The sequence below is a fragment of the Rattus rattus genome, chromosome 9, assembly GCF_011064425.1.
Source record: "Rattus rattus isolate New Zealand chromosome 9, Rrattus_CSIRO_v1, whole genome shotgun sequence".
NCBI lineage: Eukaryota > Metazoa > Chordata > Mammalia > Rodentia > Muridae > Rattus > Rattus rattus.
In genome coordinates, this window is record NC_046162.1 from 73,639,482 (window position 1) to 73,665,137 (window position 25,656).

General features: G+C 47.0%; 1 protein-coding gene across 1 annotated transcript in view; it reads left to right on the forward strand.

The window, feature by feature from the left end:
* The first annotated feature begins 235 nt into the window (after window positions 1–235).
* Window positions 236–25,656, forward strand: part of LOC116910099 (probable E3 ubiquitin-protein ligase MARCH10) — a 51,465-nt gene continuing 26,044 nt past the window's right edge. The window contains exons 1-4 of the mRNA XM_032913926.1: window positions 236–495; window positions 2,611–2,692; window positions 5,690–5,796; window positions 18,482–18,598. Of these exons, the coding sequence (XP_032769817.1) occupies window positions 5,707–5,796; window positions 18,482–18,598 (207 nt within the window). The 5' untranslated portion in view covers window positions 236–495; window positions 2,611–2,692; window positions 5,690–5,706. The remainder of the gene's footprint in view (window positions 496–2,610; window positions 2,693–5,689; window positions 5,797–18,481; window positions 18,599–25,656) is intronic.

Sequence of the window (25,656 nt, forward strand, 5' to 3'; positions counted from 1 at the left end):
GAACACAGACAAAATCAGAGTGCCTATTCCTAGAGCATCTCTTCCAAGCCAGCCGCCATCACTGCTTTTCTTTTCCCAACTGCATCCCTTCTCGTTCCCACGGCAACCGGCAGGGCCGCCCACGTGTGGACTCAGGACCCCCGGGGCCGCAGCCCCGCCCCACCCCCACGATCCACGTTCCCTCGCGACTAGCGGCACAAGCTCCGCGCGAGGAGGGAGGCCCGGTTGCCAAGGAAACGGGAGGACGCCAGGCAGCCGCCCCCACCGTCTCCACCCCGAGAAAGGCCGGAGGCCGCGGCGGACAGCTGCCTCCAGGGAGGAGAAGGAAGAGGGGCCGCTAGAGGGAGGAAGACGTGAGGCGTAGGGGAGGAAGAGGAGCCCAGGACCGGCCCCACGCACGATTGATGGGCGGCTCTTCTGCTGTGGGCCTACCCACCCGCTCCGCCCCGCAGTCCCTTTAGCCCCTAGTGAGGGGCGAAAGTGCTGATCCCCAAGGTAACCGGCCCCCCCGCTCTAGTCTTCCCAGAACTGAGGATCAACTTTACCTTTTAAACTTAAGATTCTGAAGGGAAATCAGACCTCTTAGCGCCCCTCTCTTCTTCTGGCTGACCCCAGCTCCAGTTGGTTTCTACCTAAAAGGAACAGATTTAACTGGAGTCCAGACGATTTTGCATACTGGTAGTTCCCCCAGCCACCCACCCCGCACAGCTACATTGGTCTACAAGTCCAGGAAACAGCTTTTAAGTGTGAAAACGATGGTATTATTAATGGTAGAACCCAATCGCTTGTCAAACTTGTGATGTTATTTTCATTTTTCCAATTACACAGTCTCTGCTCTGGGCTTAACAGTCCGTATGTGTTAGCTAGGTCTCTCAAACACCCCTCCGCCCCAACCTTTATTTCCTACGTTAAATTGGAACAGTCCCCCCCTCTCCCCACCACCCTGCCTCAAGCCCTCAGCCTCTGAAATATAGAACGGGCCTAAGTCACCAAACTTATATTCAACACAAGTTAAAAAAAAAAAAAAAAAAAACTAAGATTTTTTTTTCCAAACTAAAATTGAAAAAAAAAAACAAAAACCTGTAATTCTTGTCATTACAAATTAATTCGTTGTGGAAAAGTTTGGATTAAAGTCTTCTGAAATCCTCTCCCAAGCACCCAATCGTGGAAATGGAGGAATTTATAAACCTGATTGCCAGGTAGTAACAGAGCTATTTACAACTTGCTTCAGACGAAGCTTCAGCATAACGAGGTTAAATTTACCTTGTGTTTATTTGCCAAACTCAAAGACAGTATAGTTTTAATAATATTTCACAGAGAGAACATAGAGAGAAAGTGATAAGACAGCTGATTTTAAAAGCACTTCTTTCCGGTCAGTGTTTTTGTTGTTGTTGATGATGATGACAAACACAGTCACAGAAGAGGAGACTTTTTGTACACAGGAATGTGCATGTGCGTTTATATGTACAGACGTGTGGTGCTTTTAGAGACTGGTAAGAAACGTCTCCTGTTGCTCCTGTTCTAAGTCAGGGTGTCTCCGTCTGAATTCCCTAGACAGTTATGCCAGAGAGGAATTCAAATGTCACAGAGTTCTTAGAATATTCCTCATTGAAATTTCACAGACATGTGGAATTTTGGGGCCTGGCAGAGCCACTCCCTCTCCCTGCCTCACGAACCTCCTCATCCCTGGCCCTTACCCTCTCCTTAGCATGGCGTTTCACACTGATTTCTAAAAACACAAGCTTGGTCCAGTGCTTTGTCACCAGAGGCTTACAACAGAGGTACGCATGATCATGCGTGATTTTCAGAACAAGAAGCAGTTCAAAGGTGAGAACAGAAGAGAGCACGGGTTATGATTTCAGCATCACGCCTTGCCCGTGTTTTATTTCCTGCCCCCACACACAGCACTCTAGCGCCTGCCTATATCTGAAAAAAAAAAAAAAAATTCCTTGGCATCAAATGGCCATCTGGTTGAGTAGGCCCACAAAAAGATAGTCTGGGAATTAAGCATTATTTTCCTCTGGTTTTATTCCTATATAGTTATTTCTATTTCTTGTTCATTCTGGTCAGTTTTTCAAACTTGTTAGTACAGCCTAAAATTCAAGTTCATCTGGAGACTCTTTTCCTAACCTGAGACAATCTACTGTCCCCTTGGCGTCTGTCTCCAATTCCAAGGAAACTGTTTAACCTCATAGGGTCTTGACAATAGTTAAATAAGAAAATACTTGTGGCACTGTGGTGTTTCAACTGTTTATTTTTACAGGGAAATGCAGTGTGACAGAGTTTGTGATGGGTGGGGGAGAGTCTCCTGGGCAGTGTTAAAGTTCTTTGTTTTGCAGATGATTGTGAAGTCAGGAAAATTTAGCAAGTCCTTTCAGTGATACTGTTTCCTGCCTGGTCAGGCCAGGTTATTCCATGCCTCCTGACTAAGAACCTCCCTTAAATTATACCACCCCCAGGCCACGATAGATTAACCGGTTTAGCTGTGTTAACTTTGTACCCCATCTAACTGGACCATGGGCTGTGCCCTTGGCGGCCATGATTGTAGTTTCCTTATGAATCCTGGTGTTCTCTGCTCGATTGATACTCAGACAGGCTTCTCTTCCACAGGAGCAGCAGGGGGTCCATCTTTCTGTTTTTAACCACATCGTTTTTTTCTGAAAAAAGGGGGAACAGACTTCATTCTATGCAGGTACAAATTTATTTGAAAAGCTAAGTGTGATCTTTGAAAGTATAGTCCATGAATGTCTTCCGAAATCCAGCCCCAGCAACACACACACACACACACACACACAGACACACACACACACACACACACACACACACACACGCAAAATCTTTAGTGTGCCTTTACTTACCTCAGAATACCTGTTACAGTCACGGAAGTCTGACCAACACAGTTGCTGATAAATGTTAGAAATAACAGGTAATGAGGGCAGAGCCGCAGGCCTTTTAAAGTGCAAGATGGGGAACGGCTCACCCCAACCATCCTGAGCCAAAGGCAAGCAAGTCCAAACTGCTCTGAGCACTTAAGAGAACATAGCAAAGTGTGGTGTGTGGGGTGGCGGAAGGGTTCCATAGAGCCGGCTCAGAATGGTTCTTACAGGACAAAGGTTGGTATGTCGACTTGATCCTTATCACGGGGAGAATATTGGCTAGTTTTAAGAGGGGAGTCGCATGACCCTATTTAGAAGTTTTACAAACTATAGAACTATCTATTATAGTTCCAGACCCTAACTCGCAAAGACCCACTGTGTATCTTAAGTAAAACTCATCCCCCTGGGGACCAGGAAACCCTCCATGCTGCTCAGGAGTAAATGATAAACCTTGCAAGATTTCACAACTCCCAGATGAGATGCTCATGGGTCACCATGAGTCAGGCACAAGCTGTCGATATCTACTCACACCGAATAAAACGGAGGAGGGAAGCAAGCCGCAGAGCACACACACCTGAGGGTTTGGTCAGTAACTGTCTCCCCTGCCATTCCTGAGGAGCTGAGAGTGTGCCGTAGTTAGTCATTAAAAATGTGTAACATTCCATGAAGGAGCTCCAGTGGACGATAAACGAATTGGAGGTGGGCTTCCGCCATCCTGTTGATGAGGTCTGGTGGTCTCAGTAGGAACCGTGCTGTTTTAGACTGTGAGCCATGTTGTATTATGGTCACAAATTAGACCACACCAACCTTGAAATCAAAACACATCCTCGCCACCTGTTCATACAGCTAATACAATGTAACTTCAGCCTTGTGGTCCAGTAATTGCCCTTGCTAGGGGTATTAACAGCCTCCTTCTGGGAATGCCTCTTCAGCATCAATGACCCAACACCCACTGGATTTTCCTCCTGCCCCTGGGGTCCTTGACAGAGCTTGTATTTGCCCATCTTTTCCTTACATTTTATGTGTTAATGGTTTTGTCCCCAGTCCATTTTCTTTCTCTGTCCAGTACCCACTCTGCTTCTACTTCAGTCATTACCAATGTGCCAGCACTGGCCAGATCTTTACCTGTCCAGGCAGCTCAGAGCCTGCGTCTAACTGCTGGCTTGACATCTGTTTGCAGTGCGTGCCATAGACACTTGAGACTCCACATTGTTTGCTCATAAAGCTGCCCTTCCTGATTGCAGGTAGACAAAGCATTACCTCAGAGGTAACTGATCAAAGCTTCGTCTTATCTTAGCTGTGTCTCCTGATGGTCAGGACACCTTCCTTCTTGGTTAACCATTCTTGAAGATGTGGGTAGGTTATTCTTCTGTATCAGAAACTACAGTGTGTCTGCCTTACACCATGTGATGAAGGTGAAATTTGTGGCTACTCAGAAGAGCCCCTGGCACTCCCACAGGCTGGTCCGTGGGAGCTCAGACCCCCCACCCCCACCCTTTTCCCAATGTCCTTTTTTTTTTCTCCTCCTCACACATTTGCTGCCCAAGCCTTGTTACCGTCTCATCTTGTATCCCAGTGGTAGTCACAACTCCATGTTTTATCTCCACTTCATCCTGCACACTACAACTTTAGGAGCCTTTTACACAAGTGTAAATAGTTGTGAGATGGCTCAGTCAGTAAACATTAGGACTTGAGTTCACGATCCTCCCTCACCACCCATTTAAAAAGCTGAGCAAGAAGAGACAGAAGGGTCCCTGAGAGTTTCTGGTCAGCTATTCTTGCAAAATCAGTAGCTAGGCTCAGAAAGATACCATCTCTCAAAAAAAGAAAGGAAGAGTGACTGAGAAGAAAAATGCCCGATGTCAGACACTGGCCTACACACACACACACACACACACACACACACACACACACGTACACATGCATGCTGAACACACACACACCTGCATGCACACAAACAGCATGCAAGCATTTATTCCCCAAGTTAGAGCCTATCCGTAGCTCCACATGTCTTCTCATTGTGACCTACCAGGCTCCGTATGAGCTGGTCCCTGCCAGCCCCTCATCGTTCTGCTGCTCTCCCACCATCTGTCCCAGCCACCCTGCCCTCTCTCCATTTCTCACTTGCTCCTTCATGCCCTGAACCACCTGCTGTCCTCTCCCCACTCTCGCCTGACTCACAATTTATCAAAGCCAGTGACAATGTTGACCCCTTGCCTGACTCATGATTATCAAACCCAGCGTCATGGCCTGACCCCTCCAGACAGACTCTGCTGCCCTACAATACCATTCTTTCAAAGAACCCACACTCGGCTCTGTACTGGCAGTTAGGGTTCAATTGTCTAGCGTTGGTTTTGCATCCCAGACTGTAGGCAACACAAAGGTGGGGCCATGTCTGCCTGACTGGCTGCTGTACCCAGCAGCTGGCAGTGTCTGGGTTGGGTTGACACAATAGTCGTATACATGAATTAAGAACCCAAGGCTTATACGTTTGGTCACCGCAGATCTGTCTAGACTCTGTTTTCTTCTCTGCCATGCAGAGAGCTGCTTCCCAACCAGGTGTCTGTCAACCTAACTCCCTGTGGATAACCAGGATAGGATGGGTGCTGATGGACGTCACTGCATTCTTTATGCCTGGGACAGAGAGGATATAAGGACTTTGGCATTAGAAAAAAAAAATAAAGTCTGTGCCCTTTCAAACAACGGGGGAATAGATTAATAAAAGAACACACACAATTATATCCAAATACATCCAAATATGGTGACTCCCAAAAGCACCTGTCTCAGTATGCTTATTTCTCTCTCGTGCGTAGATCAGGAACTAAGAACCATGTTGCATGAAGCAAGGGACAGGCAGAAGTTCGTCAGCGACGTTCAGTATCTACGGGACATGCAGCATAAGGTGGACTCAGAATATCAGGTAATGGCAGGAGCAGGGTTGCCATTCCCCTTCTCGTGGGTAATTTGGAAGGCGGCTTGGGTGCAAACACCACCACCCCCCAACCCACCACTCACTGGTGGACTTCGTCTTTCTCGCCGCTAAAACGCTTCCAACAGCAATACCAACTTCATAATTCTACCACAAAAGGGAAGTAATCATTTTATCCCAGTGGTGGTCCCGATTTCCTGTTTTACCCCACCCATCCTCCATGCTACAATGTTAGGGACCATCGCGGGGGAAAATACCTTAAATGTAGGGGCTAGGAGATGGCTCAGTCTGTGAAGTATTGCTGAGTATACACAAGAACTTGAGAAAATATTTAGTGCAGGGGCTGGGGCGGCAGCCCAGTGGACAAGAACATTTGCTGCATAACATAAGCTCCTACGACCATAGGAGAGGTAAGCATGGCCATACGCCTGTTACCCCAGGGCTCTGCAGGCCAGAGACGGAGGCTCACCAGGGTCTGCTGGCCACCAGTCTAGCCCCGGATTAAGTAGAAGACCCTGCTTCAACGAAGTACAATAAAGAAGATAGCAACACACCCAATATCTTCCACTGTCCCACACACGTGTGCCTGGATGTGTGCACTTACGCACGAGTGTGCCCGCGCACACACAAACGCGCACGTGCACATACACACATATACCATACACATGTTCATGCATCCACACAAATATTTAATACAGTGTTTGACCCACCACCCTGGACAACAAGTGATAGTAGGGTTCTTAGTTGACTGACTGGGAAACAAAGAGACCTTAAAGGGTTAACTGAGTTGCCCTACCATTTACAAAATAGCATGCCCTTTCTGTTGTCATGGGCGCCAGAAGAAAGGTGGTTAGCACACACTATACCAAGCAAACTTCTGGTCTCCGTGGCTACAGTGTTTGCATGCAAAAACAAGACTTTGGGAGCCCGAGGGGTCATGATGTAATTACCTGGGGCTGGCATAAGACAGACTTGCCTGACTGGGTTGTGGGACTCTTGGAGTATTTAGGAGAAGTCACTCATCTCTCACTCCCCCCCCAACCCTCCAACCTCCTCTGAGAGAAACAGCCCTGGCCAATCAGGGAGACATATCCTCAGCCTCCCCTAGAGCTCAGAAAGCTGTTCCTCCCCAAGGAAAACACGGCCCAACTCTCAGGTTTTTCTCCTCATAGCAATTTCAGTTACAACTGAGCCTTGTGGGTCACCAAGGAAACCAGACCCGTCTTGGTAGCCTGACTTCACCTGAACAGCACTACTCTCTGTACTGGGGCTGGAAAAGGCCAGCAGTTTCTTCCCCAGTTGCCAACCCACACCCAAGAGGACTACAGGGGGAGGAAAATTCCAGAAATTGAGTAAGATTGTCCACACACGGACAGGTTACTCAGGGAATCACCCAGTTTTCACAAAGATGCCTCTGCCCCCGGCTGGTGGGTGGAAACACTTGGTTAATACTGTTTCTACAATGAGTGTGTAAGGAAATCGTCTTGTTATCAATGGTCCCTGGAGAAGAAAATCACAGAACCATGTGTCCTGGATCCGCCATGGTTTTATTTTCTAGGCTCACTTAGGTGGTCAGCATGCTAGCTGCGTTTTTCCTTTGTTTGGTCATTCAACCAGTATTGAATCCATTAAGTGCCTACTATGTGCTGAGCAAGGTCCCTGATCTCCCGGCATTCTTCTTCTACCTTTGGGAGGTAGAAAACGTGCACACAGTGTGAAGTTATTTTAGTTACTGCTCTGTGGTGGCCCTAGAATGTCCCCTCATGAGCCCACGTGTTAGAGGCTTGGTTCCCCACCTGCCACTGTGGGGAGACTGGGGAACCTTTAAGGGGCAGAGACTATGCAAGTGTTAGGCCTTTGGAGGCATACAGCTGCGGGAGGGAACTATGGGAATCCAGCCCCTTCCTCCCTTTAACTTCTTGGCCACTATGAGGTGAATGGATGCTGTTGCCATGATGTCCTGTAGCACCTCAGGCTCGGAGCAAGAGGACATTTCATCATAGCATCCGTCATGGTCAAAGGTCCAAGGCTGTGAGCCAAAACGGCCGTCTTTAAGCTGACTTACCTCAGAGATTTGTTACAGTCACCAAAAACCGACTAAGTCAGTTGCTGATAAATATATGAAAAACAACAGCCACGGCATAATAAAGGAAAGGGGCCGTGCTCCTAGGGACGCGCTGAGGAAGAGCGGCATCCGTGGGTGTAAGTGATGAGAGCTAATGTAAAGGCCTCAAGGCAGAGTCTGCTTGGAGGACCTGCTGTGTCTAACAGGAGGTGGGGAAGCGCTCAGTAGAACCGGATCAGGCTGGCTCTCAAGGGGAGAAGCAGGACATGCCACCAACGTGAATCTCATCCCAGTGAGAGCACGGGACAGTTTTGGAGAGACGAGACATGATCTGGCTCAGATATTTTTTAATCACTGTGGCTTCTGTGAGGGGAAAGGGCTAGGAGGGACAAGAGGAAAAGCAGAAGCTTTTGAAAGAAAAGTATGATTGACATCTAAGAAAGGGGTTATGGTGCACTGGCCCAAGTTCATAGGCATAGAGGTGGCAAAAACTGGTCCAGCCGGGAAGCCAGGAGCCGAGCAGGTGATGGATGGAGATGAGCATCTTCTGTCCGTCCATCAGCTCTCCTGGCTATCCTCTTGATTTAAAGCTTCCCAGTCTTTACCTCTCTGACTCTACACTTCAGAATCCTGAGCCAGCACTCGGGGCCAGGCGGGGTGGGGGGAGGGGCACTCTCAACTTCCTTCCCTTCAGTGCTCCCTTCACAACCTCCCATCTCAGAGCCTAGAGTGACCCTTGTCCTGCTTATGACCAGCTGAGAGCATGGCCCAGTTCCTCGGTTGGTTGTCCAGCCTCTGCTGTCCATGGGACTCTGTTGTCTGTATTCCGACCGCTCTCCCCCTACACTTCATTTACTTGTGTGTGTCTTCATCCATATTCTACATATGGACCACCTCCTCGTCATCTGGCTGGGAGCCGGATCCGAGGCCTGCTTGCCTGCATAGCAAGCCCTCTACCAACTGAGCCCTCAGCCCAAGCTACAGGCCCAGAAAACATGCGGAAGTTTCCACCTTTAGAATCTATGAACAAAGCTTTTCCCTACCCCCAACAGCATCCCTGGCTGCTTCCTGTCTGCAGCAGCCTCATTTCTGTCTCCACTTCCTCCTCAGTCTGTGTGTTTAAGTCTCCTCTTCCTCCTCCCTCACCACGGCTGAGGTCAGGAGCCAAATTCAATGACACCTTCCCAGTCCTGTTTCCTGGTCTCCTAACCTACTGTCTCCCTCGTGTTAATCTCCATTTTCCCCTTTTACTTTCTGCTCTTCTTCCTTTCCTTAACTGCTGATTCAGAGTCCCATCCTCAGCTCCCCACCCCCCCTTTTCAGACATGCAAGGGCCTCATCGCCTGTTGGATCGTCCTGGATTTAGCCATGATTTTACACAAATGTCCTGTACCCAGGACTCTCCCCAGAGTGCCAGGATCATGGGCACACCTGCTAATTGGTTATTTTCATCTGGGTGCCACATGGGCATCGCTAAGCCAACATGTCCACAGGACATCACATGCCCAGCCCCCTCCTACCCCTCTTCAGATCAACCCCTTCCCTGACTTCTTCCTCCCTATCACCCACAAAGCTTTGGCACCAAACTCTGCCAAGCTCACCTAAGAGCACATGACCTTGTGGCACCCTTTGTCTTGTGGCCACCACCATGGCCCCAAATGCCATCATTTCTGCCCAGGACTATCACTCCATCCTTTAGTGTTTAGCTGGAGTCTCCTCCTTGTCGTATCTGGTTTGTCATCTGCCTGACTTTTGTCTTACTCTAAGCTGAGCAACCAGCCCATGCTGATGGAATACTTGAAGACCTTCAGCAGCGTCCCCTCAAAGCCAGGCTCCAGACCCAAGCACCTAAGAAAAACTGACCTTAGCAAGAACTACTTCTTAACTCCAACCCTGGCCCCTCCCATCACCCCTATCCACATTTCTGCCCCACCCCCACCCCCTACTCCTGCTTTAATTGCATTCCCTACAAGTACAGTAAAGGTCATAGTTTTAACTTAGAACTTAGAATCTCTGGGCTCAGAGTATCGGGATTCATTTTTGTTTGTTTTTTTAAGAAATCAAGGAGTGGCAATTCACATGTGTGAAATTCAGTCTGTTTTAAGTGTGCTCATGATTGATGGTGGATTTGCAACCATAACCGTCACCAGTTTTAGGTCACTTCCTTCACCCCAGCTTCCCAGTCGCCTTTAACACCTCCAGCTGGAGACAGAACTGAACTTGTCGTTTGTCACCTTCTTTCCTCTTAGACAGGGTCTCGCTATGTAGCGACTGGCCAGAACTCACTCTGTAGACCAGGCTGGCCTCAAACTCAGAGATCCACTACCTCTGCCTCCTGAGTACTGGGACTTAATGTGTACACCGCCCCACAATGCCCCACAATGATTTTTAAATAATATTTCATCTGTCCCTTGCCTTTTTTCCAGAAAGGATTTAAAGCTGTGACTTAAAAAATCACTTGCAGGGGTTGGGGATTTAGCTCAGTGGTAAAGCGCTTGCCTAGGAAGCGCAAGGCCCTGGGTTCGGTCCCCAGCTCCGAAAAAAAGAACCAAAAAAAAAAAAAAAATCACTTGCAGTGTTAGGCATGGAGGCTCGAGACTATCGACCAGCACTGTGGAGGCAGAGGCAGGCGGATCTCTGAGTGTGAGGCCAGCTGCTCTACAGAGTGAGTTCTAGGACAGCCAGGGCTGCACAGAGAAACCCTGTCTCAGTCAATCAAACAAACAAAAAATCACCTGCAGCTGGGCATGAAGGTATACTTCTAAAATTCCAGCATTTGAAAGCAGAAAAGGGGGGACCGTGAGTTCAAAGTTCCCCAGGACTGGTTGAGAGACTCTGACTTATAAAGAAGACTTGAGTAACTGTTCACTAACTCAGTCATCTAGCCAAAGTGTGGGTAGATCATTTACTAAGGATAGCTGTCATGTTGGGATCATAATCGTACTGTAGTGGGGTATGTCCAACCCGACTCGTGTGGCCTGCGTGGCTATGAATGCTGGCCAACACAAAACCATACACTTATTTAAGCATTAGGAGGTTACTTTAATGATGTTTTGGGTAACTTGACTGCACGGTTCTTGCGTGTGAACTTTGCAGGGACAGCGTGTCGCATTGTCAGAAGGTTTTGTGTGCGTGCTGCGGGTTTGGCCCGTTACACCCTGTGGGGATCCGAGCGTTCTCTCTCAGTGCAGCCATCTGCTCAGGACACCTGGGATTTCCCACTGCAGAACGGATAGGGGAAGACCTAATCACGACACGCACCCCCCAAAGCATACACACTTGCCACACATCCCGCCCCATGCTTGACTTGTCTTTAATGAACTGGCTCAAATTGAAGCCCTTAGGAACCTCCTGTTTTTTTCTAAAGTTGGGTTATTCCTGCTCTGTCCTAAAATACACCACAGGGCGGTGTGCATTAAATTAACAGGGCCTTTCCAGGTCTGTGGACTAACTACAAGGCAAGGCTACTCTCAGCCACACTTGCTTTGCTTCTATTCCCTTCAGTGGCAGGGTGGGGCTCTTTTTAGAAGAAAAAGGAGATGAACATCTATCTGTTATATTACATGCTTTTTCAGAACCTGGTAAGCTGTGTATAATTATATTCTATCTTAGAATTTGGCTGTTCTTCCAAGGGTCGGTCTCTCTCTCTCTCTCTCTCTCTCTCTCTCTCTCTCTCTCTCTCTCTCTTTGTGTGTGTGTGTGTGTGTGTCTGCCTCTCTCTCTGTCTCTCTGTCTCTCTGCCTCTCCCTCTGCCTTTCTGTCTCTCTGTCTCTGCCTCTCTCTCTGTCTCTGTCTCTCTGTCTCTGTCTCTCTGTCTCTTTGTCTCTCTGTTTCTCTGTCTCTCTGTCTCCGTCTCTCTATCTCTCTATCTCTCTGTCTTTCTGTCTCTGTCTCTGTCTCTCTATCTCTCTGTCTTTCTGTCTCTGTCTTTCTGTCTCTGTCTCTGTCTCTCTCTCCCCCTCCCTTCTCCTCAAATGTATTCATGTATGGGAGGCAAAATTTAGTCCTAGCCATTAATGTCCACTGGAAAGCAAGACAGAAAGATTACACTTGGCATTTCTGCACAATTTTCTACAATCTCTCAAATGTGCTCAAATTGGTTTCATTTCATGTCACTTATCCACCTCAACTCTTTCAAGTGCAGATCAAACAACTAAACAGGAGATATAAACCTGTTGAAGGACATGGCGGTGGCTTTTATACCTGGTGGCAGTGGGTGGCAGGGGAGAGGGATAGGTTGAGCAGCTCTGATCTGGAAATCTCAAACCTCAAACACTCTAGACTGAGACTGGCTGAGCACCTAGTGTGATGCCACACCAGGAAAGTTCACTCCATTAACACGGCGATTTAAAATATTATATGAAATACTTTTAAACCGTGGGCTTAAGGTACCTGGGTTTTTTGTAGTTATAACCAGGACTCATCTGCCAGAGATCTTGTCCTATGATATATGCAAATATCGGAATATCTGAGAAAAATCAAACTTTTGTTTTTAAGTGAACTTTAATAATGTCACAAATAATCATTAGAGCCCCCAACTCTGAGTTAGGCTCATCAGACCTGAATAAGAGCAACAGTGTAGAGCTGGCAGCAGTGCCAGGATGCCCTCCTCACAGGGCTGACAGGCTCAGAGCAGCAGTAACCAGACAGCCGCCATTATAATCAGGATGTAAGGTTGGTGGAAGTGGATGTATAGTTCAGGTGGTAGAACACTTGTCTGGTCTCCTAGTTTGCTTTCTGTCAGCTGGAATCAACTAGGGAAGGAACTGGTTTATTTCAGTTCATCCCTTCCAGTCCAGTTCTGGGCAGGAACCTGGAGGCAGGAACCGGCTCAGAGGCCATGGGGAGAGCGCTGCCTCCTGGATCACTTTCCATGGCTGCTCAGTCTGCTTTTCCGTTGAACCATCCGGGACCATCTGCTCAGGAGTGGCACCACCCGTCATGAGCTGGGCCCTCCCTCACCAACGCTTAATCAAGACAGTGCCCCGCAGACCTGCCCGAGGCCAGCCTGGTAGAAGCAGTTCCTTACTTGAGGGTCTCTCCTAACAAACAACCAACTCTTGCAGCTTGTGTCAAGTTGAAAAAGAAATCGCCAGCACACCTAGGGTGCATGAAGCCCTGGGTTCAGCCCCCATCACTGCATAAAGCCGTGTGCGAGATGACAGGCAAACCCCATGTAAAATCTCAGCTCTCAGGCACTGGAGGCCACAGTTTAGACAGTCGAGGTCATCATGGGCTACCTGGCAAATGCTAGGCCAGCCTGGAGTACATGACACCTCGTCTCAAAAAAAAAAAAAAAAAAAAAAGGAAATAAAATGGTAGTGGCCATATTCTTTTTAATTTAGGCTATTTTTATGATAACTATTTTCATGCCAGAGCTAGACATTGCTCCTCTGACACATGGCTTCCTAGGTCCTCAGCAGCCCCAATGAGGGCAGGTAATAAAGAACCCCCAATCCCAACTCTGGACTCAAAGAGCTTCGATGTTAAAGATAAATTCATTTACCGTGTGCCCCAGCATGACCATGCACAGAAGGCCCTCAGCTCACAGGCTGAGTACCCTGGGTCCAGAGACCAGACCTCTCTCTCTCCTTCAGGGCAAGAGTACGCCTCAGGCCCACAGGAAGACCAAGATCACGGTCACATGCTACCGCAAAGGCCAAGTTTAGAAATAAGTAAACCAGGAAGTAGGAAGACAACAATTAAAGCTGGTGATGGTGGGGGAAGGGGAGGGGAACACTGACCCCTCCCCACAGGCCAGTCACAGCTAAGGTCCCGAGAGATTCTCCTCCCCTAGCCACCTCACAGCCCAGGAACGACTCTCTGAGGGAAGTGACAATCAACAGAGCCTGTAGGCCCAAGGTCTCTGCTATGAAGTGGCTGAGCAGGGGTTGGGTGTGTTTACCAGGATTGAGTTACAGTGAGTCACAAAACCCAGGCCAGCCCCCACAGGCAGATTCTGTGATTTGCTCCCACAATGGAAGCCTCTGCTTGTGCTGTTGTTAGAGGGCCAAGGGGGTTGGGGGTGGGGGACATCACCAAAAGGGAAGGGAAGGGAGTTCTCCCCAGAGGAAAGGCACAGAAGTCACCTGAAGCCTTTAACTTCAAGACTGGTCTCTGATGGTTACCACACGTTCAAGACTCACAAGCACTACACCCAACAGTGGAACACAAGTAGACTAACCCAGATGGCCACCGGAAGTACAGTAAATTGTCAATAGACTTTTCCCTCCCCACCAAGAGATTCCACCTTCTCTGCTACCTGGTCACTTAAGGATCCCAGCCACAGAACTGCCACCATCACTGACCAGACATACAACCATTCCCATTCACAAAGGCAGCACATCCTGGGGCAGGGGATGCCTGGCCTTTGACTCCTAGGACTGGACTTCTGGCGGTTCCGTTTCTGCGTTCCTTCACAGCAGAGCTGTAACTTTAACAGGATTGGTGTTTGATTCAAACAGAAGGTTGCTCGGTCATCTCAGGCTGAAAATCATCATCTGCCCTGCCAAGGCTAATCCAGGAGAGACAAGGAACCAGAGAGATTTTTTCTCAACATTGCAAAAGCCAATCTAGTCATGCTCTCCTCCTGATAGAGAAATAATTAAGTCATATGCGTTCATGAAGAAAAATTTAAATAAGTAAAACCAGCCAGCCTACAAGACTTGGGTTCAGAATCTTCCTCGGTCCTGCCCGTGTTTGCTCGCACTTTCTGATCAGCAGCAGTGGCCTAAAAACCGGCAGGTGAGGTGGCCTCTTACACCTGCCGCTTAGAGAAGCAGACTTCCATGTAAATGGCCCCACAACAGGTGCTCTGATTAGAAGTCACTGCGGGAAGAACCACACCCAACCAAACAAGCAGCTCAGGGCAAGACGGCTTAACTGCCACGTTTCCTGCTGTCAAGTGTGGCAATCTGGGTTTGAGCCCCGCCCCCAACTCACATGGTGGCAGGAGAGAACTGACTTGAGTTGTCCTGTGATCTCTATGTGTGTATCATATGTGCACCCCTATAAATAAATAAATAAATAAATAAATAAATAAATAAATAAATAATATCTTTAATGTTTTTTGAAAGCTATTCTATGTGGATTTCATAAATCTCTTCAGCCAACTTTAAGTTTACCTGGCTTATTTTTTTCCTTGTTGGACAGGTACTGTCTAGTATTATTCTGGTAACACACTCTCTCTCTCTCTCTCTCTCTCTCTCTCTCTCTGTGTGTGTGTGTGTGTGTGTGTGTGTGTGCAGTGTTCTTCAGAGGCCGGAAAGGTCATCAGATTTCCCCCAGAGCAGAGAGCTTACTAGCAATTCTGAGCTGCCCAGTGTTGTAAGCGCTGGGAAGTCCAGTCCTCTGCAAGAAGCAAGTGCACCCAGGCCCAGCGCCATCCCTCCAGCATTATAGTACACAGGTCCCGGCCACACTTCTCAGTCTGCATTTCAACGACTTGGTAGCAGAGTCGTTTAAAATAAAACATGGACTGAGGGACAGCAGTGAAAACCAAACCAGTCACTTTGGGGTGTTTGCCCTTCCCAAGCCTGGTGGGGTGAGACCTCATCTTTCTCTAGGAATCCAGGAGGTCACCTGCTGCAGGTGACCAGCTGGTGAGCTGTGGTGTCGGGGTGGGGGGACGAGTTCACCCACAATTTATTCGCTAGGCGCAGTGTGACTCTTTCCAGGTGGTTCCAGGCAGCACCTGTTACTTAACCTTGTAGCATAGCCTCCCCGGCTTTCCCCAGACCGGAAACTCTGCGAATCCTACTGTATTCAAAAGGAAATGCTTTAAAAAAAAAAAAAAAAAAAAACAAAAAACCAATAATAATAATGGAAGCAGAGAGGAAATGCAAACACATCTTTCCTTCCTGACCAAGCCAAAGTGGGGAAATGACACATCTTAACATCGTCTTTGGTCTTTACATCAGACTTCTTCAGTAAATGATTTGGCCCTGGTAGGTCACAGATAAGAGGGGCTCACAGGATCTATGAGCACAGACATGCTCCAATAGGCTTTGTTATTTGGGGAGGAGGGGCATGGTTTAAAATACCAGTTGAAATCCTTGGTGTCCTCGGGTTGCTTCAGTCCTAATGCAGAGGGAAAGTGTTTAGCACTAGATTTTATTTTAATTTTGCTAAGAAAAAATGGTGATTTGCGGGGGTGGGGGGTGTCATTTTATTTTTATTACTTTGCATCTAGGGATTGATATTTTCTGAAGCAAAAGTGTGATTCAAAGCCAGACTCAAGTATAATTTAGATTAAGAATACATGCATACAAGACCCGCACAGTGAACATACCAGTTGTCATGGAAACATGAATGGGGGGAAGTATCACAAGGCCCCATCCCCAGATGAAGTGCTACAGTGGCCACCGAGGAAGGGAGAATCCATTTTCTCCACTGATGCTAACTCCCAGAGAGGGATCTAATCCAAGTAGTCAGCACTAAGCACAAACAGCCCTAAATGTAATATATATGCACACACACACACACACACACACACACACACACACATATATATATGTATGTATATATATTAATCATAGAAGGAGAGGTCATTCATTAATTTGAGAAGGGATGGGAGGGACTTGGGAGGAATTGGAGTGAGATATCAGCTGTAAATGATGTGACTACAGTATACTAAGTATAAAATTAAAAACATTTAATATTTAGTAAACTTAAAATTATATATGTATAAATTTTTGTCATCCTATATATATGGGAATATATATATGGGAATATATAGGAATATATATAATTTTATATATGGGATGACAAAAACAGTAAGGTAAATCTGAGCGAAATCCAGGGTCATCCGGTGTCAGAAAATGTCATGATGAAATCTATTATTCTCTATACCAACTTTAAAATTGACAAAAGAAAAAAATACAATTCAGGATGATAGAAAATTCAAGAGGTGAAAAGCAGTTCTTAGGCTTCCAAATTCTTAGTGGCTACTGGGAAAAAGCTGCAAAACGAAAACAATTACAATGAAACAGGAAAAGTATACAATTCAAACTGTGTGTGTTAGCTTTGTATTAATACACAGCAGTGCCCCTCTTTCTCACAAGGTGGGAGGGTACCTTCCAAAACCACATACCCCACCCCTCAGTAGAATCCTGAACCATAAAGGGTTTTAAATGTTACCTTGCCACAGATTAGACTTCCTTGAGGAGGGAGTCTCCATTAAGCAATACCTAACTCAGATGGGAGGCAGTCTGTGGGGGGTTGTCCTGATGGTTAATTGAGGTGGGAAGACCTAGAGTCTGGATGCCCCTTCATGGGCCTGTGTAAGAGTGAAGAAAGTTGCCCAAGCAGAAGCAGTCAGCAAGCAGACTGGGATACCTGTGTTTATTCTCTCTGCTTAAGGCTGGATACTATCTAACTGCTGGAGTTCCTACCTTTATCTGCCCTCCCTGGCGGACTGCAGCCTGGAATTATAAGCAGAAGAAACCCCTGTCCTGTCCCATTAGGCACAGCAAAAGATGAGCAGTGTTACCTCCTCTTAAGAAGTGAATTCTGGCAATACACTGTAACACAGTTACCAGTGGCCGCTCTTGCCCTTGGGGGCCATCATGAAACAACTGAGGATTATCAGCAGCAGTGTTTTGATATGCCAGGGCAGAGCTGACAAATGCAGCAGCTAATGGAGTGCAGCAGTGCAGCGTGCAGTGTGCACATGCTGGACAAAGAGACCATTCATGTCCAGGGCAGGAAAGAGTGGGAAGAAGCGAGATTTTTATCCCATTATTCAGAATGGTACAAGACTCAAGACTTACGAATTATTTATTCTTGGAATCTTCCATTTCATGTTTGTGACCAAGGATGACTGTAGGTAACTGTTGGAACTACAGACAGAGGCAGGCTACTTCCACTGCGTCATCCCATTAGCCACTAATTCAGGGAAGGAGAAGATGTCACACAGTCAGATCGGAGTGATCAGCAGGCTGAGCCAAGGGAACTGTATTCTACGCAGATGCAAGAAAAGTCCTCTCCTGTAACTGAGAGCCTAGACGTAGATCAGCCCAAGACATGGCAAGAAGGGGTGTCACAGAGGGGAGTAAGTGGAGGAAGTCGATATGGCTTTTGGGATACAACCTTCCTTAAACAGGCAACCGTTTTAGGGGCTAGAGAGATGGCTCTCAGTCAAGAGCATTTGCGGCTCCATCGTGAGGCCCAGAGCTCAGCTTCATACGCCAGCAGGGTGGGTTCATGAATACCTGGGACCCCAGCTCCAAAGGAACTCAGAGTGTCTCTGGCTTCCCCGGACACTCACACTTACATGTGTGTGTACATGGATGTGTACACACAGTCATAAATAAAATCTTTTTGAAAGAAAGGAAAAATACCCTCTTCTTTATAAAATGTTCCATGTGTGTTTATTGTCTGTATTTACCAAGACACTGAGTGGTGGTTTGAATCTGGCATTTTGGGCATTTGCGGGGAGGGAGTGACCCCTGGTCTTTGGATCTGGTGGCCGATATTTCATGAACAGGTGGAGACAAATAACCTGGGGATTATTCTCCTCGTGCCTCTCGAATTGGCCTTAAGCCTGAAATTGCCCAAACTACTCACAGACCAGAAGGAGGCTGTTTCTCACCAGTGTTGTGTGTTCCCTAGGCTTGTTTGAAACGACAGGAACACAAGAAAGAACCAAACGAGAAGAAGCAGGAGCAGCTGTGGGGGAAAGACACAAGTGACAGGTCCCGGTTCTCAAGCGGGTCGTCGTGCAAACAGGTACGAAGAACTTAGGTCTTCTCGCTTTGTGTGTGTGTGTGTGTGTGTGTGTGTGTGTGTGTGTGTGTGTGTGTGTAAAAATCAGCTCCAAAAGGAACCTATTGGAGCTATCAGTGGGTAAAGAGCTTGCTTCACAAACAAGAGAGCCTGAGTTCAATTTCCAAATCCCATTAAAAATAAAGAAAGAAAGGAAGGAAGGAAGGAAGGAAGGAAGGAAGGAAGGAAGGAAGGAAGGAAGGAAGCCAATTGTGGTAGTGTGTGCTTGGGGTCCCAGAGCTGGGAGGTAGAAACAGGAAGATTCCTGGAGGCCCCCCAGATAGTCTGCCAGAATTGGGAAAACCCCAAGCCAGTGAGAGACCCCCATCTCAAGGTGATACTCAAGGTTCAGCACCCGAGGTGTCTGCACAGCTGGCTACCATATGCCCAAACAGCTGGGGATGAAATCGCCTCATACACACGTGACACACATGGACACAAAAACTGGTAACATAGAAGTCTGTTGCACAGTCTGAAAGCCAAGGGTAACGAAGACATGGGCCAGGTACTCCTGGATGCCACCCGTCACACCCAAGCCAAGGCGTCCCTTGCTGGCCTCCACTCTTGTCCCCTGGTGGTGAAGGGCCTGACATTCCTGGTTGAAGACATGCATTGATCTTAGAGTCCGAGGCACTGGATTCCTCAAATTCAGCACCAAGTTTGTGGCTTCTGATCTAACCCTTTGCTTCACTGACTCTGGCTTTAATCTACATGCAGAAAGAGAGCAAAATGCAATGAAAACTACATGTATGGTAACTGGCAATTGTTTAGATATTTTTGTATAATGTGATAACAAGAACATAGTAGTATTATAGCAATATCATCGTGTTCATAGTAGCCAGTGTCCGCGTGTGAATACCATTGCAAACTGTACTCGGTGCTTCACATGTATGAGGTCATTTATTTTCATAGACACATCATCTATCTACCTACTAATGTAAGCATATAGTTTTGTTTTGTTTTTGAGAACAAGGTATTATGTATCCCAGGCTAGCCTCAAACAAGTTATGTAGCCAAGGCTGTCCTCAAACTGCTGATCATCCTGCTTCTACTCACAAATGCTAGGATTATAGGCATATGCTACCACATTTGGCTTAGTATATACATAGTAAGCCATATAAAGGGCGTGGTGGTGCATGCCTATAATCACAGCACATAAGAGGCAGGAGAATCAGCAGTTTGAGGCTAGCCTGAGCTAACAGTACCCCCACCCCATCCTAGTTTACTTTCTATGGATATAATAAAAACCATGAACAAAAGCAACTAGGGGAGGAAAGAGATTGATTTATCTTAGCATCCATCATGAAGGGAAGGCGGGGCAGGAACTAAAACAGAGCCGATGGAAGGGTCCTGCTTACTGACTTATTCTCTCCAGAGCTCACTCAGCTTTTTTAGAGCATGCAGGACCGCCCACCCAGGGCTGGCACCACCCACAATAGTCTGACCCTCACACATCAATCATTAATCAAGAAAATGCCCCCCACAGACCAATCAATGTAGGCATTTTCTCAATTGAGGTTCCTCCTTGCCAGATGAGTGTAGTGTGGATAAACCTGACAAAATACTAAACAGGGCTCTTAATACCGACTCACACACACACACACACACACACACACACACACGCACACGCACACGCACACGCACACGCACACGAACACGCACACACGCACACACGCACACACACACACGCACACACACACGCACACACACACGCACACGCGGGCACACACACACAAATGACAGATGACAACCTGTTTCAAGTGGTCCTAAGGAACCTTAGCTACAATTTCCCAAGCAGTTCGCAGTGGAGAGGTCATTCCATCCCAGACGAGCTGACCCCAGAGCAGTGTCTTCTGTTTAAGGTCTTCTCTGTCTAAGTATTTTACTTATCCTGTGTAAGAGCTAAAAGACCACACAAACTGCCTCCAAACCTGGCTGTTAGCAAGGCTAATTGATTTAGGGTGAGTAAAAGACTCTTTATGAATTCTTATTTAATATTTTATGCCTGAACCAGACTCCCGAGGAGCGATTGTCTCTTTCCTATCAGTGGCATGGATCTCCGAGACAGATCGTGGATACCCAATATCAATCAAGCTCTTGATTCCTTCTTTAATCTACGATGTTCACACAGTCGTTAATGTTCAAAGGACACCTTAAAAACACCAGTGATTGACGTTTATGGATGCGGCTGCTTCTCTGGGAGAGATATATACTCCCTATTAAGGAATACAAAAGCACACGATAAACTATCCACCTACAGTCTGAAGGTGAAAGAGACAATCTCACCACATTGGCAGCTGCCAGAGCGCTTCGCCTGGGTCTCTTCCTGCTGGTCAAGGACTAAATATAAAGCCTGCTGCTGCTGACGCCAAGGGAGTGAGGTTAATCCAAAAATTAAAGCTGGTTTGGTTAGAGCAACAAAATATTTTTAGCACTAAGATAAATTCCGGCACTTTTACACTTAGAATAAAAAAAAAAATCAAGGACAGATAAAAAAAATGATGTAATTTTAGGGCAGACAGCAACATTTAGCAGTTCTCCTAGATTGGGATTCCCAAATCAAAGGATACGGGGTCCTGCCATTTCACAGAGAAGGTCACATACCAGGTCACAGCCATGATTCACAACAGACAGTGCACACGCCTCTGGACCACTCCAGACTCATCGGCTGATGTTCCTCTCTGCCAGCGCCATAGGATAAGCAGCTGTCAGGTGCTTGTAGCTCTCTCTCCTTGCTATAAAAGTGGCCCCTTTAACCATGGTCGCACCAGCCCTCAGACCACTTCAAGATCAGGGCGTGGCTGTCCCTTTAAAAGTAACTGTGTCAAATGACTTCTGTTGTTATAGACTACTTGGATCTGATGTTCTAACTCAGTTTTATATTTACTTATACCCAATACAAAGTAACAGCAGACATCACATAAAACTAACCATTTCTATTAAAAGGCAAGGCCAGGAGGCCAGGCACCACCACATACCTTTAATCCCAGCACTCAGGAGGCAAAGACAGTGGATCTGTGTGAGCTAGAGGCCTGCTTCGTATGCACAGCAAGTTCCAGGCCAACCAAGGCTACATGGTGAGACTGTCAGGAAAAAGGAGGAGGAAGAAGAGGAGGAAGAAGAGGAGGAAGAAGAGGACGATGAGGAGGAAGAAGATGACAAGGACAGGGATTTTCATGTTGTGTTATGCCACCATGCCTATGAAACAATACTTGCAAATCAATTTTAATTCTCCAAATAATATCCCAAAGACTCGAGTCTTGCTTGTATAGTATCTTCAAGGTCCCATCTTCTTTCTGAGAAAATGAATAGAATCTGAATTTTCCACAGTAGTTTGCACTTCTGCTTTACCCTCATTGTTTGGTACACTAGGAATTCTGTGACATTCAACTCTCGACACACACACATACACACACACACACAACACACACACACACAAAACAGAGGAAGAGCAATGTGGGAGACGAAATTATTGATGTATGACGTGTGTGCTTGCTTCTCTATCCTGCTCTGCCCAATATTTGAGCTGGGTACAAAAAAAGAAAAGAAAAGAAAAACAAAAAGCCCAAGGTCCCTTAAGAGACTCAAAGCAGATGCAAGAAAACCTCCAACCTCAGGACCAAAGGTTAGTTTGAGCCAATTTGAGCCATTCCTCGGACTTCTGCAGAGTCCAGATGTTAATGCCTCAGCCAGCCCTGCAGTATCTCCAACCCCTGAGGGGATGCACGACGTATTAAATAAGCCGCCTTCTGAAGGGCGCGCAGTGCCAGGGAGTGCTGGACCACTCTCCCAGAGACTCTGAGATAAGAAAGAAGAAAGCTGGCATCTCCCAAAGGAGAACCAGGCCAGACAGATCCAATTTCCAGAGCCCAGTGTACTGAATGTCATCAGGCAAAACATCCTTGGTCAATCAGAAAAGGGCTGGAAAAAGATACAGACAAGGAGGGGTTGGGGATTTGGCTCAGTGGTAGAGCGCTTGCCTAGCAAGTGCAAGGCCCTGGGTTCGGGCCCCAGCTCCAAAAAAAAAAAAAAAAAAGATACAGACAAGGAGATCCTGTGAACCAAACAACCCCTCCCAGGGGGTAGGGAGGTGCACCCAATCATTTCCTTCCAGAGTTTGCAGTGCCTCGAACTCTGGGTCACATTTTGCTTCTGATTTGGGAAGGCAGGCGTATCCCTGATTGAGTGGCTAATGTGAAAGCCAGTTTTTGAATTCATAGAAAAAATTCTGATATTCCATCATTCTTTGAAGCTCGCCATGACCAAATTTTGACACTTGTATCTCGGTTGTCATCACTGGTTCATTTCTTTACCCGGAGTCCAACTGTCACACTTCTGATGCGCTTGGAACAAAAGAGGCATTTACCATCAAGTATAAGGGCTCCCGTGTCAAGCTATCGTTTCCAGACACCTGCCTCAAGGTGGGCAGATCATCTCTGAACACAGAGTTAACCCAGCGACTGCTCCTGGACACGTCTTCCCTCCATAACCTGAGGCCCTTTAGGTCTGCAAAGGTTGTGTTTAAGTCCAAAGTGAAGCAATCTCTATCAAGCCTGTTACTGAGATCTATTTATAGGGAGGTTCCTCCCAAGTACAGAAGACACAACAGAAGACCGTTCCACCTTTTGTCACCGCGCAAGTTTAAGCACAGTGCCTCAGTCCTCCAAGCGGACACTTACTATATCATGCTTATCTTGCAGGATCATCGTGAGAATGAAGGAACTGTCTGAGTGATAAGCTAACATTAAATCATGTACATAAACTTCCTTGTTAGCCAATGCTACCACAAATGATGCCGTAACAGGCATCAATGAAGAAACAGGTTCTGTGGCTTCTAGAACATTTTCCTTCACCTCTGCCTCATGCCCAACCACATTTCAGCCAACATGACGTAGTCACTTCTCATAAACCTATCTAGAGAGATAAAGAACAAGATCACGAACTGTTTGAACCAACTAGATTTTATCACGGAGATAGACAGTAGCTCTACGTGTTCATCTAGAAGTTGGAAAACTATAAATGAGTGTCAGAAGGAGGAGGAGGAGAGGGGGAGGAAGGAGGAGAAGAAGGAAGAGAAGGAGGAGGAGAAGACGAAGGAGAAGAGGAAAGAAGTGAGGAAGGAAGGAGGAGGAGGAGGAAAGAAGGAAGAAGGAAGAAGAAAAGAAGAAAGAAGAAGAGGAGGAGGAAGAGAAGAAGAAGAAGAAGAAGAAGGAGAAGGAGAAGGAGAAGGAGAAGGAGAAGGAGAAGGAGAAGGAGAAGGAGAAGGAGAAGGAGAAGGAGGAGAAGAAAAAGCAGCAGCCCTTACCGTCACTAACCCATCACAGCTGCTGTGACTGATAAGCGCACAGAGATAATTATTCTCTTAACTTTAACAGAATAGCCATGAGAAGATGAGGGAAATGATTGATTAACCTGGGATGAGGCACGGGTCAGAGCAGGGAGACACTGAGGGGAGACAGCAAGTCTGCATGAAGAGATTCTGTGAGCCCCCCTCATTCTCTGGATCCTGTATCCTTGCTGGAAGGGACATTGTTCCAAAGGACACTAACCTCAAGGACTGGAGACAAGCTGTCTCCATGTGTCTTCACTAATAAGGAAGATGGAGAGGCTAGAGAGATGGCTCAGTGGTTAAGTGCCCTGCCAGAGGACCAGAGTTCTGTTCCCAGTACCCACACCAGGTGGCTAACGACCGCTGATCTCCAACGCCATGATCTGTAGGCACCTGTACACTCATGGTACGCACACATGTGCACACAGGATCGCACACATGTGCGCACACACAACACATACACAACTAAAAATAAACGAAGAAAGCAAAAAGGTAGGACTCAGCTCAGCTTTTCCACAGCATCCTTCATTTTGCTGATACGAACAAGGTTATCGTCCTTCAACTCCCAGCAGCAGAACAACTAAATATTTAAACTGCAGGTCACAAAGACCCAGAATTATACTGGAAAATGGTGGAGGCAGTTTACCTGATACCAAGAAGCAGCTGGTCATGGCCCGGGCCTGCTTACCGTAATGTTTACTTCACCCAAACCTCCCAGCAAGCAAAATACGCTTCAGCAGGAAAAAAAGCTGTTGCCCAACATAAGCACCGTAATTGTTTTGTTCCTGAGAATCTATGCAGACTCAGGAGATTAAAAACAACGCCTCTTCAAGTAACCTGCAGTGTCTTTAAAAAAAAAAAAAAAAAAAAAAAAAAAAGTATGTTGAGGCTGCCTCGGTGCCAACTGGGCAAAAGTTCAGATCAGAGCTTGAACCCCAAGCACCCAAGTAAAAGCTGGGCGTGATGGCACAGGTGTGCGGAGGAAGGGCGCTCTCCCTACCCAGTCAGTCTACAGACTGAGAGACCCTGTCTCCATCTGTCTGGTAGACGGGCACTGGCATGGTGGTGCACGCCTTTATTCCCAGCACTCAGGAGGCAGAGGCAGGGGAATCTCTGTGAGTTCGAGGCCAGCCTGGTCTACAGAGCAAGTTCCAGAACAGCCAGGGCTACATAGTGAGACATTATATTAAAATAAATAAGATGGAAAGCAATTGAAGATGATACCTAATATGGTCTTCTGGTCTACACACACACACACACACACACACACACACACACACACACACACACACCATCTCTAAATAGGGGCAGCAAAGATCTAAAACGATGCTGACTATTACAGCAGTAAGAGTACACACTTGTAATCTCAGCACTTAGGAGATAGAAGCAAGAGGATCAAGAGTTCGAGGTCACCCTCCTTTACATAGTGAGTTCAAGGCCAGCCTAGACTACCTGAGACGCTGACTCAAAAATTAACAAGATAAAAAGCAGGGCCAGAGAGATGGCTCCTCGGGTAAAAGCACGGCCTGTGCAAGCTGGGCGACTGGACTTTCTAGCCCTGCCATCTACAAACAGAAAGATGAAAGGGGAAAGGACTCCAGAGTCCCCTGACTTTCACATCTTGGGGATAGCATGCCCCCCTTGCACTCACAGTAATAAGTACAAATTTTACTTTTAATTTTATATATTGTGT